This window comes from Molothrus ater, chromosome 1 (genome assembly GCF_012460135.2).
Source record: "Molothrus ater isolate BHLD 08-10-18 breed brown headed cowbird chromosome 1, BPBGC_Mater_1.1, whole genome shotgun sequence".
NCBI lineage: Eukaryota > Metazoa > Chordata > Aves > Passeriformes > Icteridae > Molothrus > Molothrus ater.
The window spans coordinates 9,328,927-9,343,872 of NC_050478.2; the positions used below are offsets into that span (position 1 = coordinate 9,328,927).

The 14,946-nt window shown below is 39.3% G+C and overlaps 1 protein-coding gene across 2 annotated transcripts in view; it reads left to right on the forward strand.

Annotated features, from left to right (window-relative positions):
- DNAJB6 (DnaJ heat shock protein family (Hsp40) member B6) overlaps window positions 1-14,946 on the forward strand; it is a 57,609-nt gene that overhangs the window by 23,542 nt on the left and 19,121 nt on the right. For both annotated transcript variants that reach the window (XM_036398254.2, XM_036398233.1), the window contains exons 6-8: window positions 515-649; window positions 1,422-1,566; window positions 2,930-3,000. In XM_036398254.2, coding sequence (XP_036254147.1) covers window positions 515-649; window positions 1,422-1,566; window positions 2,930-3,000 — 351 coding nt within the window. The remainder of the gene's footprint in view (window positions 1-514; window positions 650-1,421; window positions 1,567-2,929; window positions 3,001-14,946) is intronic.

Below are 14,946 nucleotides of genomic sequence, written 5' to 3' on the forward strand. Positions count from 1 at the left end.
CCTTTCTCTATTTTTGCCCTCTCCCTCCTGCTTGGTACAGACTGAATGCCTCCTTGGGACACTGTGTGTAAACTTCCATGCTTTGTTGCTAAATGTGCATCAGAAGACGTGTTTGGAGTATCTAGTGTGGCAAGTGCTAAATTAAACACTTGGAACACTTTGGGGTTATGAGTCATCAATCCCTGGCTGCTGTTTTTAGATTTCAATAATTAATACAACCTACCTGGAAGTAACTTTTCAGATCATGGTGATCCACAATAAATCTTGAATAGAAATAAGCTAGAAAGTTCAGGTACCTGAATGCAAAATTATTTTTAGGTCCAGGAGCAAGTAGAATTTAGACCAGAAGGAGCATAGCAATTACCTTTGGGGGAGTCTAAGTTCAGTAGCCTCAAATGTTTCAAAGGAAGAATCTTACCTGTTAACAATTTTTTTTTAAATAAATAATCCCTAATGATTAAATACAGAATCACTCAGTGATATTGACTCTTAAATGTTGTCTTCTGTTTTGTAGAAGACCCTTTTGAGGACTTCTTCGGTGGCAGGCGGGGTCAAAGGGGAAGCAGAAGCAGAGGTGGTGGTGGATCATTTTTCTCTGCCTTTGGTGGATTCCCTGCTTTTGGAAGTGCTTTCTCTCCATTTGACACAGGTAAATATCATAACATTTAAGAAAGAATGCAATTTTGGCTCACAGAGGATTGCAATACAACAAGCTGGCTTCTCCATTCAGGCAATTTTGTGATTGATTTTTTTTTTTTTAATTAAGCTGGTGTCTGTAAAGTGTAAATGAAAATTGAGCCACAGTTAGAGTATTTGGGCTACCTGAAAGTTCATATAGAGTGAACAGATCTCTAAGAAGTAGAACTTTCTGTTTGCTTTATTTTGGTGCTACAGTTTGTTCAGGGCTTTAGAATTCTTTTGTTCTGTTTGCTTTCAGGAGTGTGATGGCTTTTATTACGGGTCCTGAAAATGTGCCTAAACCCCATGGTACTGCTTAGAGTGCTGGGAATCTGGGCATTGCTTGGGGTGTTACTGATACAGGACTTGTTCTGTTTGCCAGCTTGGGGCATCCCAACATCTGCACTAAAGCTGATGATCAGATTCATTAGGCTTGCTGGCTTTCCTCTGAGTGCAGAGTGTGATAAAGGTTGAATGCCTTTTCAGGGGAGGAATTGGCAGATGGTTTTTGGACAATGCTGTGCCTTTGGAACTTGAACTGTGGGTCCATATGAGAGAAGTGGATGGGGCTGGAGCCGTGGTTTTATTCTCAGGCTGGTGTTAATGCCATCTAGTCACTGATGCGGTGTGATGAAACCAGCTGAGGGCTTCCTGAAAGTAGGATGAAGTCTGAATCAATGATAAATTTGGATCCCACAGCCATGCAAAATTACATTTTATTCAAATGCCTTCTTTTTCAATAGGTTTTACTTCGTTTGGCTCCCTGGGACATGGAGGCCTTACTTCATCATTCTCCTCTACGTCATTTGGTGGCAGTGGAATGGGAAACTTCAAATCAGTATCAACCTCAACTAAAATAGTTAATGGCAGAAAAATTACTACAAAGAGGTAAGTGATATAAATACATTTATATGAAACTATATGTAGAGACTTAGATACCTATAGTTACATGCATATAAATATATTGTATCTTTGCACACATACAAATAGTGATACATGTTTTATGTTTACTTTGTTGTTATGTCATCGTATTACTTGGATTATTGGGTTCTCTGTCTCTTCTTGGCATTGTTGAGTTACTTAATGCTGTAGCTGGAGCCCTTTTAGGCTTCACAACCTCCTCTGTAGGGCTGCACCTGTTATTACAGTCCTTGACTAGAAATTGGGAAGAATTTTAGTTTTGCAGATGTTATGAAAGAATTTTCTCTAGCATCTGCTTAGTGTGCTTTCCTAGACAGTGTTTGAGTGAAGTCTTTCTAGTAATTTTTTTCTGCCTGTTATATGAAATGAGAAACTGAAGCCTGCTTTGGAGAAAAAATGTGCCTGTTTGTTGGAAAGTGAATTTTCAAGTCCTGTACACTGTACTTTCTCTCCATTTCATGCTTGTGATGGGGAAATAATTCCATTTGGGAAACCCAAGCCTTAGTTAACTATAGAAAAACCTACATGGAGTATTATAATCAATATAGGAGTTCTGAACAATCAAGTAATTTCATTACTTAATTGAAAATTACAGAAAAGTGAAGGAGAGAAATTGTTTTTGTTTGTTAACTTGGGTCCCATACTTGTAAGTGCAAGGTTCTTCTTGCACAGAACTGTTGTACTGGAGAGCTCCTGTCATCTTGACCCCTTAATAACAAACAGCCTCTGGATCACATGCTGGTGTGGTCATAATGTTTTTCTGAGTGTATGCCAGAAAAATCTGAAAGCTCAAAAGCTCTTTAATAATCTCTCTTTTCAATCAGTGATACTTGAATTTTGTAACATGCATGCTGGTCATAAAGTTGGTGTATAGTAAGTCTGCAAATGACTTGCTCTGATCAAATTAAAAATGGATTTTAGACTGTCTTGTGTACAAAATTGTGATTGGATCTAGAATATCATATATTTAACAAATGGATAGGGACTAAATGCAGTGTCAAGATTGTGCAGTTGATCTGTCAAGGCATTTAGGCCTAGATAACAGTGTGTAGTACGAGTACAACTGTGACAATGTATGAGGTGGCAGCTGTAGCTGTGAACTCCACATCCTGGAGGATTCCAGCTTGCAGAAGGCAATTTTCCTGACTAAGCAGTGGGGAAATGCAGCTGGGTGCTGGTGCCAGCTCCGGCGCTGGTAAATGCCAAAGCTTGCCAAGTACGGTTGCATTAAGCTGCTCCCTTACAGTTTGTTATCTAAACCTGAGGTCTGGTGTGTGTTCAAAACTGCCTGCAGTGCTCTGAAATGGCTCACAGTGTTTTTGTCCTGCAGGATTGTTGAGAATGGACATGAGAGAGTAGAAGTTGAAGAAGATGGCCAGTTAAGGTCGCTAACAATAAATGGTAAGGAGCAGCTGCTACGCTTGGATAACAAGTAATTCAACGCACGCATTTAACAGAAATTTTAAGCTCTAACAGCCACCATTTGAGGATTGACAGGAACATTTTTTGAAGATTTCAAACGAATTCAACTTTCTGTATATCGGTACTCAATCTTAAGTAGTATAAGTAGCTCACAGAAGCTCGTATTTGTCATAGACTTTTGAGTTAATCGTTGGGACCACATCAATTGGACCATTTTTTGTCCTTTAAATTGTTGTAAACTTCTGTATGCACTTTTCTTTTCTTATCTGTGATCAAGGTGAACCATGATCCTTCAGTAGTGCTAGGGCGAGATGTACACTAACACTAGCATGAATCTTGCTTTTTCCAATTTGAAATGTGAGCCGATTAGTAGTTTAAGTCTGCTGTGAAGTTAACAGTTCCAGGATAACCTTTTTAATAATTTCAACTTTTTTTTTTTTTTTAATGTTTAGTAGTGAACAATGTTAATACATTTCTGGTAATGCATTTCTGGTTTAAATAAATTAAGGATGTTTTCTAGTTGTGCATGAATGCAGACAACTTTAGTAAGTTTTGACAAATGTTTAAATGTGTAATGTAAGCAAAAGGTAAACAAAAGTGAAGCCAGTGAGCTGAGTCTTTTGTCATTTGCTAAAAAAAAAAAAATTCAAAATGAATAAATGCTGATGTTTGTGGCGCATTCTTTCATGAATGGCATTTGTAACCTTCCTGTGTCTGTGTGTGATTTGGGCAACTTGGGAAAACGGTGCTTTTTTTTTTTTTTCCCTTATCATCTTTTTCTTCAATCTTAAGGATGAGGGCCTTTTTTCTTTGCAGATGTTTTCTTCAGTGTGACTGAAAACATTATTTTTAATTTCATTTCTAAACCTGTATTTGAAGCACCTATTTTTAAGAAGCATTCAGAGGCTGACTCTCTAACTCCATCTTTTGCCCTAATATGTAATTATTTTAAGTCTAGGTCTAAAGCAATTCTGTTTTAAAAAGTTTTCTAAAGTTATTCTGAGATTTGCTTAAAAAAATAATCTGTAGTAAATATAAATATACATTTGATAAATTTATTTATTTAACATTCAATAATTACAAAAAGACTGAGAATTATGAGATTTTTTTTCTTTCTGTTTTGAGAACAAATAATTGCTTTGAAGATTTGGACAAAATTATTAGAATTATGATATCTCACTCTTATTTTTAGTCCTCAACCAAAAATCAAAAGATGGATTAATGCCCTTTGTTAAATTAATGGAGTGAAGTAAAGTGTTCATTTATAGCTAAGACCAGATTTTCAAAGTTTAGTGAAAGATGGTTTGGTTTTGGTGTGTCACAGAGAAAGCATGCAGGTAACTAATGGTGGATGTTAACACCTGCCAGGTTCTGGATAGTTCCATGCATAGATCATGGGGCAGCTTTCATCTGTGCACCAGCTTTGAACATCTGGCCTGCACAAAACTCTTCAGGGTGGCTTAGTGGTTTAAAAAAAAAAAAAAGCATGGTGTTTTCAAATGATCACCTAATGCCTTCTTGCTGAACACCATCTGCTTTGTACTAACAAATGTGTTGATTATTAAATACGTTGAAAAGATATGCTCTTGTTTTTCATGCAGGAAAACCATTTCAACTTAAGCCAAACCAAGCTAACAAACTGCTACAACAGAATTTGTATTTGCAGTAAAGTCAGTATATTGTACTTTTGTCCCTCTACCATTAATGCTAATTTGATAGAACTGAAAAAAAAAATAACATGTAGAAGAAAAAATAAATATATACTTTGGTTTTGGGACTAAAGCAGTTATATACCTTTTCAAGTTCTTTGCAGAGTTCCTGTCACTTCAGTGTTGTGTTTTTGATGTAGAAGCACAAACTTAGTTTAGAACTAAACAGTGTTTTCTTGTTAATGCTGTTTTTTCCCCCTCCCCATGTATGTTACTTCTTGATCCAGATAACTAAACATGAAATTTATTTCAAAATTTGGCTTTGTTGTGATGTCTTGAGTTATTAAAAATGTTAATTTATATTTATAGGATGCAGTGTGCTCCTTTAAATTATGTAAATTGTAAAAAATGCTTTAAAATTGATTAACCAAGTCAAATAAAATTAGGACAATCTGGAGTTGAGTTTGAATGCCTTCCTCTGGATACCCATAGATTTTATATTAAAGTGCCAAACTTTGCCTTCTAGTTTTATTCCAAGTCATCTTCTTTAACATTTCAATTACCTTGCTCAGGTTAAGAACACAGTTAGGGTGGCAGATCTGTACCCACATGTTTATCTTCTTACCCAGGAAAGTGTGATCCTTCTCACAGTGTTACACACCAACAGGTCACACCAGGGTTCTGTAGTGAATTTTTTAACACTAAATGTGCTCAAGATCCAGTTTTTTGGATAGTCTCTGTTCTGCCCTCAGATCCCTGAAGCTGCTTGTCAGAGCTGGCCAAAATGCAGCATTAAAGTGGCAGTGCTGCATTTCCTTGGTGGAAACCTGGCAAAACACAGGGAATGAGTCAGCAGAAGGCAGAATTTGGCAGTAGATTCCTGCAGGAGTGAGATACCCACACACCAGCATTTCCATAGGCTGGTAGTTGAACTGGATATGTGGTCTTCGTCCAAATACATCATTGGACCAGCAATTCCAGTTCCAGGCTTAAAAATGTGTCATTGTTCACTTGACCTAAACCTAACAGTCTCCATCTCTTTCAGTGGTTTTTGAAATAACATCACATCCAACATTTTTTTAATGCAACTTCTTGCATCCAGCTCCTTTTTTAAAACACAAAATAAACTCACATCATGTTTATTCAGAATTTTTTGCTGAATTTAGTTGTTTTCTCCTGAAAACCCACTTGTTAGGTTGCTTTGAAAAAAATTTAATGTTGTTCCTTTCTAATCCATAATTTGCATAGATGTACAAGACCTGTTTATTAGAAGTGATAGATCATCAAGGGCAGCACACTTCCTTACACTTCAATTTTGGCCAAAATAGTACAAAATAATTAACAATAGAAAAAGTTCCTGATAGCAAATGCTAGGTACAAATATACAGTGGGATGAGGCAGCTTTCAAAACCAGGTGCTGTTGGATTAAAAGTACCATCTTTTCATACATGAGGGATTAATTTTGAATGTTTAGGGACACCATCCCATTTAATTTAAGCTTCCTGGAAAAACAGTGGTTTGGAAAAACCAAGATGGAGTTTTTGAACCTGCTAAGTCATTTAGCCCTTCATGCTCTGCTTCAAAGTTCATTGGTGGATACAAGAACTTTGTGATGCTTTCTCCTGGTGCAACCTCTTTGCAGTCCCTCGTGCATGGCAGTAATCCCAGTGCAGCACACTAACCCCAGTTTCTCTATAGATTGCATGGCACCTGCCCCTTTCACTTGGCTTTACTGAAGGAGTTTGGGATTTTGTGTTGGAATGCTTCACACTGTAAAATGGCTGCACTCCTGCAGTGCTCAGTTCTCACAAGACCTTCTCTGCTGGGAATCGGAGGGCTTGGTTTGGGCTGTAGGTGACAAAGCTGCTCTGCAGAGAGTGTGTGCGTAGCATTTGTCAGGTGGATCCTGTATCAACTTGTGATTAATTGATGAGCTGAGTTAGAATGCTGAAAACAAGATTGTAAAAGATTTAAAAACCCATCATCTCTAAGCCCAGAGGGTTTGTATCTCTTCTCAGTGTTTGTGTTTGGTTATCCTGTTTCCTTGACTCCTTCAGTGTTTTGGCATTAGGTGTAACTGGAGGTTTGTCTTTTGTATTGAGCTGTGCTGTGTTTCAGACCATCTGTGGGATAGTCCAGTGATAAAGTTAGATTTTATTTTTTATTTTTGGAAATGTGAGTTCCTGAATCTGCTTCTGTTCTGTTTGAGCAGTGAGCTCCTTTGCCTGAGTTTAATCTGTGGTTGTAACAGGATAGTGCTTCTGAAGATGGTTGTGTTGCAGAATGAATGCTACAGCTGTTTGATGCTTGTGGTCAGAGAACCTTTGAAAAGGGCCTACTACTTAAAATACGTGTTAACCTTTTTGTTGAAGTGTTTCTTAGTATTTTTGGAAAATTTGCCTCTTTTTAAGTCATGGTATTCTGATGGGCTAGTGGCAATATGGACATCAGTAATCTGCCAGTCAGCAGTAACCAAACTTTGAAACTTTGTCTTTTTGAACATAAGAAAGCCTGTTTGCACAGTCTGCTCCCTCAGGGCTTGTTTACTTTATGATTGAGTTATGGCCACAGACTTGATTTGCCTCAACATAGACAGTTTGGGTTTTCTTGTTATTGTTTGTCTTCAAGTGGTTGTCGTAGGGACAGAACTTCTTACCTTCCACCTGAAATGCTGAAATGGTCCTTACATTGCACTAGGGCTGGAATGAAGAGTGTTGGCTTTGTTAGTGTTACAAACTGTACCTTTGAATTTGTAATTCTAGTGGATTTCTTACTTGCTTTTTAAAAATATATCTTGGCTAGAGTTGGTTGTTGAGTGAAGTGCACTCCTGAAAGGTTAAAGCTGAAGATGGTTGGTTTATTCTCTGCTTTATAGGTCATACATTCACAAAATAGTAAACCTTATGTTTGAGGTGCTGTCAGATTAAAAAAAATCACGAAAGAATTAAAATCCCATGATGATCAGAGCCGTAACCGTGAACCTCTGCAAGCTGTGCTGATTTAAACTCACTGAAACTTCTCTGAATACTCTGTTGTGGCAGACTCAGTGCTGCATTAGGTGTTATCTCACTTACAACAGCTGGTAGAAAGTTAATCAAAACCCCACATGAGTACTTTATGCTCTGTCATGCTGCTGTGGCCAAAAGATAGGCAGGAGTTTGGAGGTGATAGTGCCCATGCCTGAAAGCTGGGCTGTCCTGGTGTGAGGTAGATTGCACTGATGGCCTGACTGCTAATTACCTTCTAAAAGAATAAAGGAAGTGGAAGACTTTCAGATATTGTCAGATTCAAAATGTTGTGGTGGGGATTAAAGTATGTTTAATTGAGAAGATAAGTAAAACATTTTATCAGAAGGACACGATTAAATAGAATTCTCTTTAGTTTCTCTGGCTTTTACAATAAAGTTAACTTTGCAGCATATTGAGTTAATTTTAAACTCACTAAAAAGAGGTAATTTTTGAACCTAATTTAAAACTGACAGTCAAGAAAAAATATTTTTAGAGCCTTCTGGTAATAACTCTTAAAATTTGGCTTTGGCCTATAGCTTACCTATATTTACCTCTGAATCTCAAGTGAGGGCTCTTCTAGCTCTTCTTTTCAATGCAACCAACTTCAAGTGAATTTCATAAAAATAGAAAAAACAAAACTCTGTACCTGCTAGTTTACCAGCAGTGAAAGTAAAGCTGAATCCTTTCATTCATCTGAATGTTAGAGAGAGATGAAATAGTAGCACCTTGTTTGGAAAAGCTCACATAAGCTTGCTGCTCTGTTACGTGACATTGAGAACGCTTCAGTTCCTCTTTCTTTTTGAAGTTAAAAGTCAAATTTGACATTTCCTGCATTGTTTCTTATTTGTGAATTTATTTGAGTTACTAGAATGAGAGAGGAATCCAGCCATAGTATTCATATTGAGGAACACAGATTTGTGATGGCCAGAAAAGAGAATTACTTGGCTGTGTCTGTAATGGAGTTGCTCGAAGGTGTTACTAAACCAGCTGAAAATGCAAAGCAGTAGCTCTGGAATCTTCTGTCTTGGTTCCAGTCACAAGCTTGATTGAATTGTGGTGCAGGAGGGGAGTTTACCTCCCAATAATAAAAAAAGTCATAAGGCTGCAGAGGCTTTGAGACGTCTGATAGAGAAACTGGGCAGCCTCATCCATCTTTCGGTTTCCCTCGAGAAATACATGTCAAGCCTGTGTTAATCTTTGTAACTGATATATAGAGTAAGATTAACTTGCCAATTTATCACACATTTGCATAACTGTCACCATAGCCACCTTTGGCAAAGTTTTCTCCTAGACATGTAGTTGGAGGCTGCCTTTTACTCTTCACAGAAACTAAATCTGCATTTGTCATCCTGTTGTGATATTTGTTATACTCAGCAATGGAAATACTGTGCTTTGCTTTTGTGTAAGAGCATTCTGCAGTATCAGTCACTGTCATTCTCCTTCCAGGGGGAGCTAGACTGTGGATGTTTTAAAATTGTTTTGAACTTTTCTGTGAAAGTATTTCTGAAGGAAAATGGAGAAAACTCACATGGCCAAGGCTAGAGGACAAGACCTTCTGTCTCCAGTGGACTTGGGCCAGGCTTTGTGTAATATCACTGCCTCTTGTCAAAAGGCACTTCGGTGCTTTGAGTTGCTTGGGCATCTCCTGTTGAGTAGTCACTCAGACACCCCTGAGAATTACTCTGCTAATCTCATTTCTTACTCCTGGATGCCTATGGAAATACAGTCAGGTCCTTATCACCAAATGTACTGCACTTGGATAACGGATAATGCATTATTCATTTCTTCTACACCAAGTGGGAGCTGGCTGTCCAGGAGAGCAGTAGAGAGCTAGAAGTTCACTTGGAGCTATTTTGGCTGTATCTGGCACTGCCTGCAAGCAGGAGTAGCATTCACAAGCCTCCTGCCCTCAGTTTTTGACTGAGTTCCTGAGTAATTGCAAAGAAGTGGAAGATTTTCCTTCTGTGGAGACATTCACCTTGAGAGTTAGGACAACCACCAAAATATTTCTTTTATTAAACACCTCTAGTGCTACTTCTGTCTTTTCTGGGATTGGATGGTGTACCCCTGAGAAGAGCAGCAAATCTTAAGGTCCTTGAAACCAGTAAGGGAGAAGCAGGAAAACAATGCAGCTTGTTTTGTGCTGTTGACATAGATTTCAAGGACTTTTCTCCTCATTTGGCTTTTGCCTTTCTCATCAGGAAAACACGATCACGAGTTATCACAGTGAATGCAGAAGTGGTGGGTGTTTGTCTGTGTCTCCTCCTCCAGTGAACCCTGCCTGTTCTCTGGCTGCCCAGGCTCAGTCCTGCTCTGGAGGCCATTCCCCTGCCAGCACAAGCAAGGGAGGTGCTTCTGCAGCATGAGGATGGAGTGCCAAATTCCACTTTGATTCTAAAAATTGTGTACGCCAGTTAGAAAAAACTGAGCATATCAAAGGTCGCCTTGTTTGGAAGAAGAGTATAAATATTTGTATCAGGCTAGACAAATTCAAATGAGAAGATAAACACACATTTTTAACACATGGATGATTAACTGTTGGAAGAAGCTGCCAAGAGCAGTAGTTTCTCTGGCTTTCATGTCTTAAAGACCAGCTTTCTGAAAAATATCTCCTAGTGAGAAGGGATTGCTTGGGCTTTACAGAGAAGTAGTGGAAGCTGTGGGAGCCTGGGGCACAGAGCGAGATGCACCATGGAGCACAGTGCTCCTTCCAGCCCTCCTCCATGGGCTGTGCTTGGCTTCTTCCCTCCTGATGGGTTGACATTGAGGCACAGGTCATGTTCCCTTACTGTGGTTTTCAGACTGGGGGATGCTTTTGTGATGTGGGGGCTGCTGAGGAAGATGCTGAGGAAGCAGGGGAGCTGGGAAGAGAGGAGCCAACACCACATGCATCTGGGGCAGCCTGATGACTGTTGCCCTAAAGCATCCAGTTTGGGATGTGTAGGTGCCAAGAGTGGACTTCATGTGGGAGAAGACATTCTGGTTCTGTTCAGGTAAGTGGCTTTATTGTAATGGATGAATTGATGTTAAGTGAGGAGGAGGAGGAACCAGGGCAGGTCAGTGATGACTGTACCAGGGAGTTAGATTTGGAATTTGCAATACAATGAGCCCTTGTGTATATCCTGTCTTCTCACCATCTACTGACTGCACGCCTTGAGGCAGCCTAATTCCTACTTCTCAGTTGAAGATTAGGATGTCTCTTGTTAATCAATGTAATGATACAGCAAAGATCCACATTTCAGAGTAAACTGTTCATTTTCTTGAATGCTGACAATGTTTTAATGATCTAAAGTTTTTTATTTTTACTCTGTGTTAAATCTGAAGTGGGCAGCAATACATGTGTTTTGAATTTTAAGTGCAGTGATGAAAAGAGCTGGCTTTTTGTTAATGGAATCACCTTTGGTATTGTCCTAAATGCCTAAAACTGCATTATGTCAGAGAAATAGTTCTACAGAATAGCCAGGGAAGTGTCCTACAGTGCTGTGTGTGAAAAACCTCTCTGTGGATGATATTTTGGGTTTTGTATATACCCAGAACTGCATTTGTTAGGTTCATTTCTAAGGAGAACTTGAGGAAAGGCAACTTCCTAGAATTATAATTCGTCAGCATTTGGGTCCCATAGGGAATAAACAGAGTTCGTAACAAAACTGAAAGGTAAGCTATTGTGTGGTAAAATCCTGATATCTCTTCAGGTCCTTCCAAATTTTCTGGGAAACTTACCCTGCTTGAAGAGCACTGGAACTCCAGAATGTTATTCTTCAATGGTCAAATGAACCATATTTTGAGATGTAAATATTCAGGCCTGAAAATAGCCCTTGTGCAGTCTCCTTTCTGAGCAAGTAATAAAAAGTGTAAGGCTTTTTCCAGTCACCAGCATGGCCAGAGCCAGCTGTAGTGACACAAGGAATCTTGTTAATGGAAAAGCAAACAAGTGTACGTGCTGTACTGCTCTGCCTTTTTCTGGCCTAAAAGGAGGCTCAGGCAGAAACGTTTCTGTATTTTGCAAAGTGTGTAGCCAGTGCACACCTTGAATGTTTGTTAGCAGTAAATGGCTTCTAAACTGTTAAAAATTGTTAAAAACAATTGGTTTTAAATGTACTGGAACTGGAACTTGTCAAAGCAAAACAATTCCATCCATTTTATCTGTATTTTCCAAGGACCTTCAAAGATTTGAGTTGTATTCTGTGTGGAACCTATTGCAGAGGTGGAAAATGCAGTTTTGTTTATGTACAAATCAAGTCCTCTGTTACAGTCACTGCCTGGTCTTCGTAGACTAAACACCCTTTTCTTTTGAGAAGCAGGTAGAAAATGACAAGTAGATGATTGGTTTTTCCACTGTTGAGTAAAAAGAAAATGATGTGTACTTTACTGTGCATATTCATTATTTAGAGGTGTTACATATGCATGTCAGCTACTCCTATATAGTATCTAAATTGGAGGATCTATTGCTATTGCCCTACTTTTGATCTATATTGAAAGTATTAGCCTGAAAGAATTGGAAGAAAATCTGTTTGGTTAAAGGTTAAAAGAAAGTAGAGTAATTTGTCCTGAAGCTTTCTCATAGCAGTTTTGTAGCCATTAATAATTTATTTATTAATAGCTATAACTCTGTCTCGAAAAGCGTCACAGAACAGAAAGTGACTTTTAAGTGGCTTCTAATGCAGTGACTAATTGAGAAGATGCTTCTTGTAATCACTCCTAAAAACAAGAAGCTCAACTCAGGGAAATAAAACATTTTTCTGAGAAGACACAGGTGTTCAAACCTCCCTGCTCTTCTTGATCAACCAAATTGAGAACATAAGATTAATTGATTACTCTAACGTGGTTTCCACTCTTTCTCTCCTCTAGCACTTGCTCTGAGATCACATGTGTGGTTTTGCCCTCGAAATGTTTATAGAAGTGATGACTCCATCCCTGGTAACCCTTTTTGTGGAATAAATCACAAAGCCAAGTGCATGCCCGTGCTGCAGGGGAGGTGCTTGCTGCCCTGCACAGAATAGTTTCCAGTGGTGGAAAGTTCTTTTATGAGAGCTGTTTGTGGGGGGGAATTTTGCCTTGTGCCTCCCAGCTTCTCCTGAAATCAGAAGGGAGCCCTTGGTTCATGCTGGGCTCTAGATTCAGATTGCTGTTGTGTTTCTGGGTGTGGTGGCAAAATTACCCAAATTGTCAGTGTCTCTGCTGTTGGGTTTGGGCCTGGAAGGGGCACAGAGCCAAGCTGGCAACTTGGAGTGCAGCTTTCATCTAGGTTAGATGATAGATTGTTAACAGAGGTCAAAGCCTCTTGGGTTTTCTATTTTTGTGACTATTCTGGCTAATCTTTTAAAATCTAGGTCCTCTGGATTTTCAGTTAAAACTGGAGTGGAGGTGGACACTCAGGTCTTAACTGAACTGTCATCAGTGTCTATTTATTGCTGTTACAACAGTGTGGTTTTATTTGTTGATTTATCTTAATTGAATTCAGTGCTTTGAAGGCTTTTGCAAACAGATTCCATCTCCTGGAAGGCAATTTTGCTGCCCTTTTGGCTCCAATTCTGTTTCCAGTCCACTATTCAGTCTTGTCTAAGCAACTTTCTCCTTAGAAAAACAGTTCATGATTCTTTTATTTAGTATTTTTAAATATTACTGTAAATGGAGATTGTTTCTGTAGAGATACCAGGCTATATCCAATACCAGCAGTACAAGCAAGGTCAGAATTTTAATTGGAAAGTGACAAAATGTTCTCAAATGTGCAAAATCTGGGGCTATTTCTGTCAGTCACCGACTTGCACGATAACAAATGTAGGTGAACATCAGCCTTACCTGGTGCATCTGTTCCAGGTTTGCTCTCTCTGTCACAGTGCTGTGTGCAGGACATTTCCAGCCCTGCAAAGGGAGCCACCCTGGTTCCCAAGGCTGAGGAGAAATGCTTTTGTGTAAATCGAGCTTGACACCTTCACACTCAGCGAAGCTCTTGGCCAGTGTTTCTGAGAAGATTCTGAGTTTGCTGATACTCAAGGAGGAGGTGGAGTAGCTCTGCTGGGTGCTGCACTTTGGGCTGCTACAAAATTGTACTTACACAGCTCAAGCCACAGCAGTTTTGATGCTTGTTTTTATACTTTTCAAATATTTATACCATGATATATTGATCCCAATGACAAATAGTCACTTAAACATTCTTCCATAAAGCTTCCACTGCCATTACAGAATTACAGGAGATGAGGGTACATCTTTATGCTGGGTGATTTTGAGCAGAAGCTGGGTATGACAACTTCAGGTGTTCAGTTGTGCAGTTTTGGTGGGTGCAGCCCTTCCCAGGTCACATCCACTTCTCCACAAGAGCCAGTGGGCTCTGCAGTGTGCATTCCACCCTTCTGGAATGTGGAGCACTCCAGCTTCTCTGCCATTATGGAAAGTTCTTAAATACAGGTGCCCCCTTTTTTGCTCTGGCCCCAGAGATTGTGGTTGTTCCTGTCCTTGGTGCTTCATCCCACGGCTCTCAAGGTGTGTGAGAAGAGGAGAAGGTGGGATGGTGCCACTGCAGCCACACAGGGTGGGAGCAGCCCTCACTCCAGGCATGGCAGCCCTGGGATGGCCTTCCTGGGGGGTACACGGCCTTGCTGGGTGCACCCAGAGGTACCAATGTCACTCTTCAAACTCTCCTTCTCTTTCCAAAACTCACAAAGCTCTCTTGCTAAAATCTTGCCTGCTCCCACTGGATCTCTGCAGAAGGAGTGTATATACTGATGATTCTGTTTCCAGGCACAAAAGAGAATTGTAAGTATTGTTAGTGTTGGGTGGTAGTCATGTTCCTGGTTGGTGTTTGGGCTTTTTTTCAGTTGAGAAAATCTTCATTTCTGTGCCCTATTTATTGGTTGTTTGGGTCAGAAGTTCATTTTGAGAAGCATACATGGAACAATTTATCTGTTTAAAAACCTGCATGTATATGTGTGTATACATTGCCTTTATAAACATTGTTATTGACAGGATTTGAAAAATTGTATTTCCAAACTGTGGTGGGTTTTAAGGCATAGATCTTGACTATGGGTGGGAAAGAAGCATGTTTGGAAACTTTTGAGATGGATTGGAGATGCCAAACAACAAAAGTTGGTGAAGCTTGGGAGTCATGTCTCCTCTAAGGCCAATTGTACAGGTTTCATAATTAAATATAGTATTTAATCAAAACTACCATTGAATGTCAACTTGAAACACTATTTTTTTTTTAAATTCAGGCTTGTCATTTTTGTGTCAAAAACGGAAGAAGAGCAGCTAACAACTTAGTGTTCCTGTCA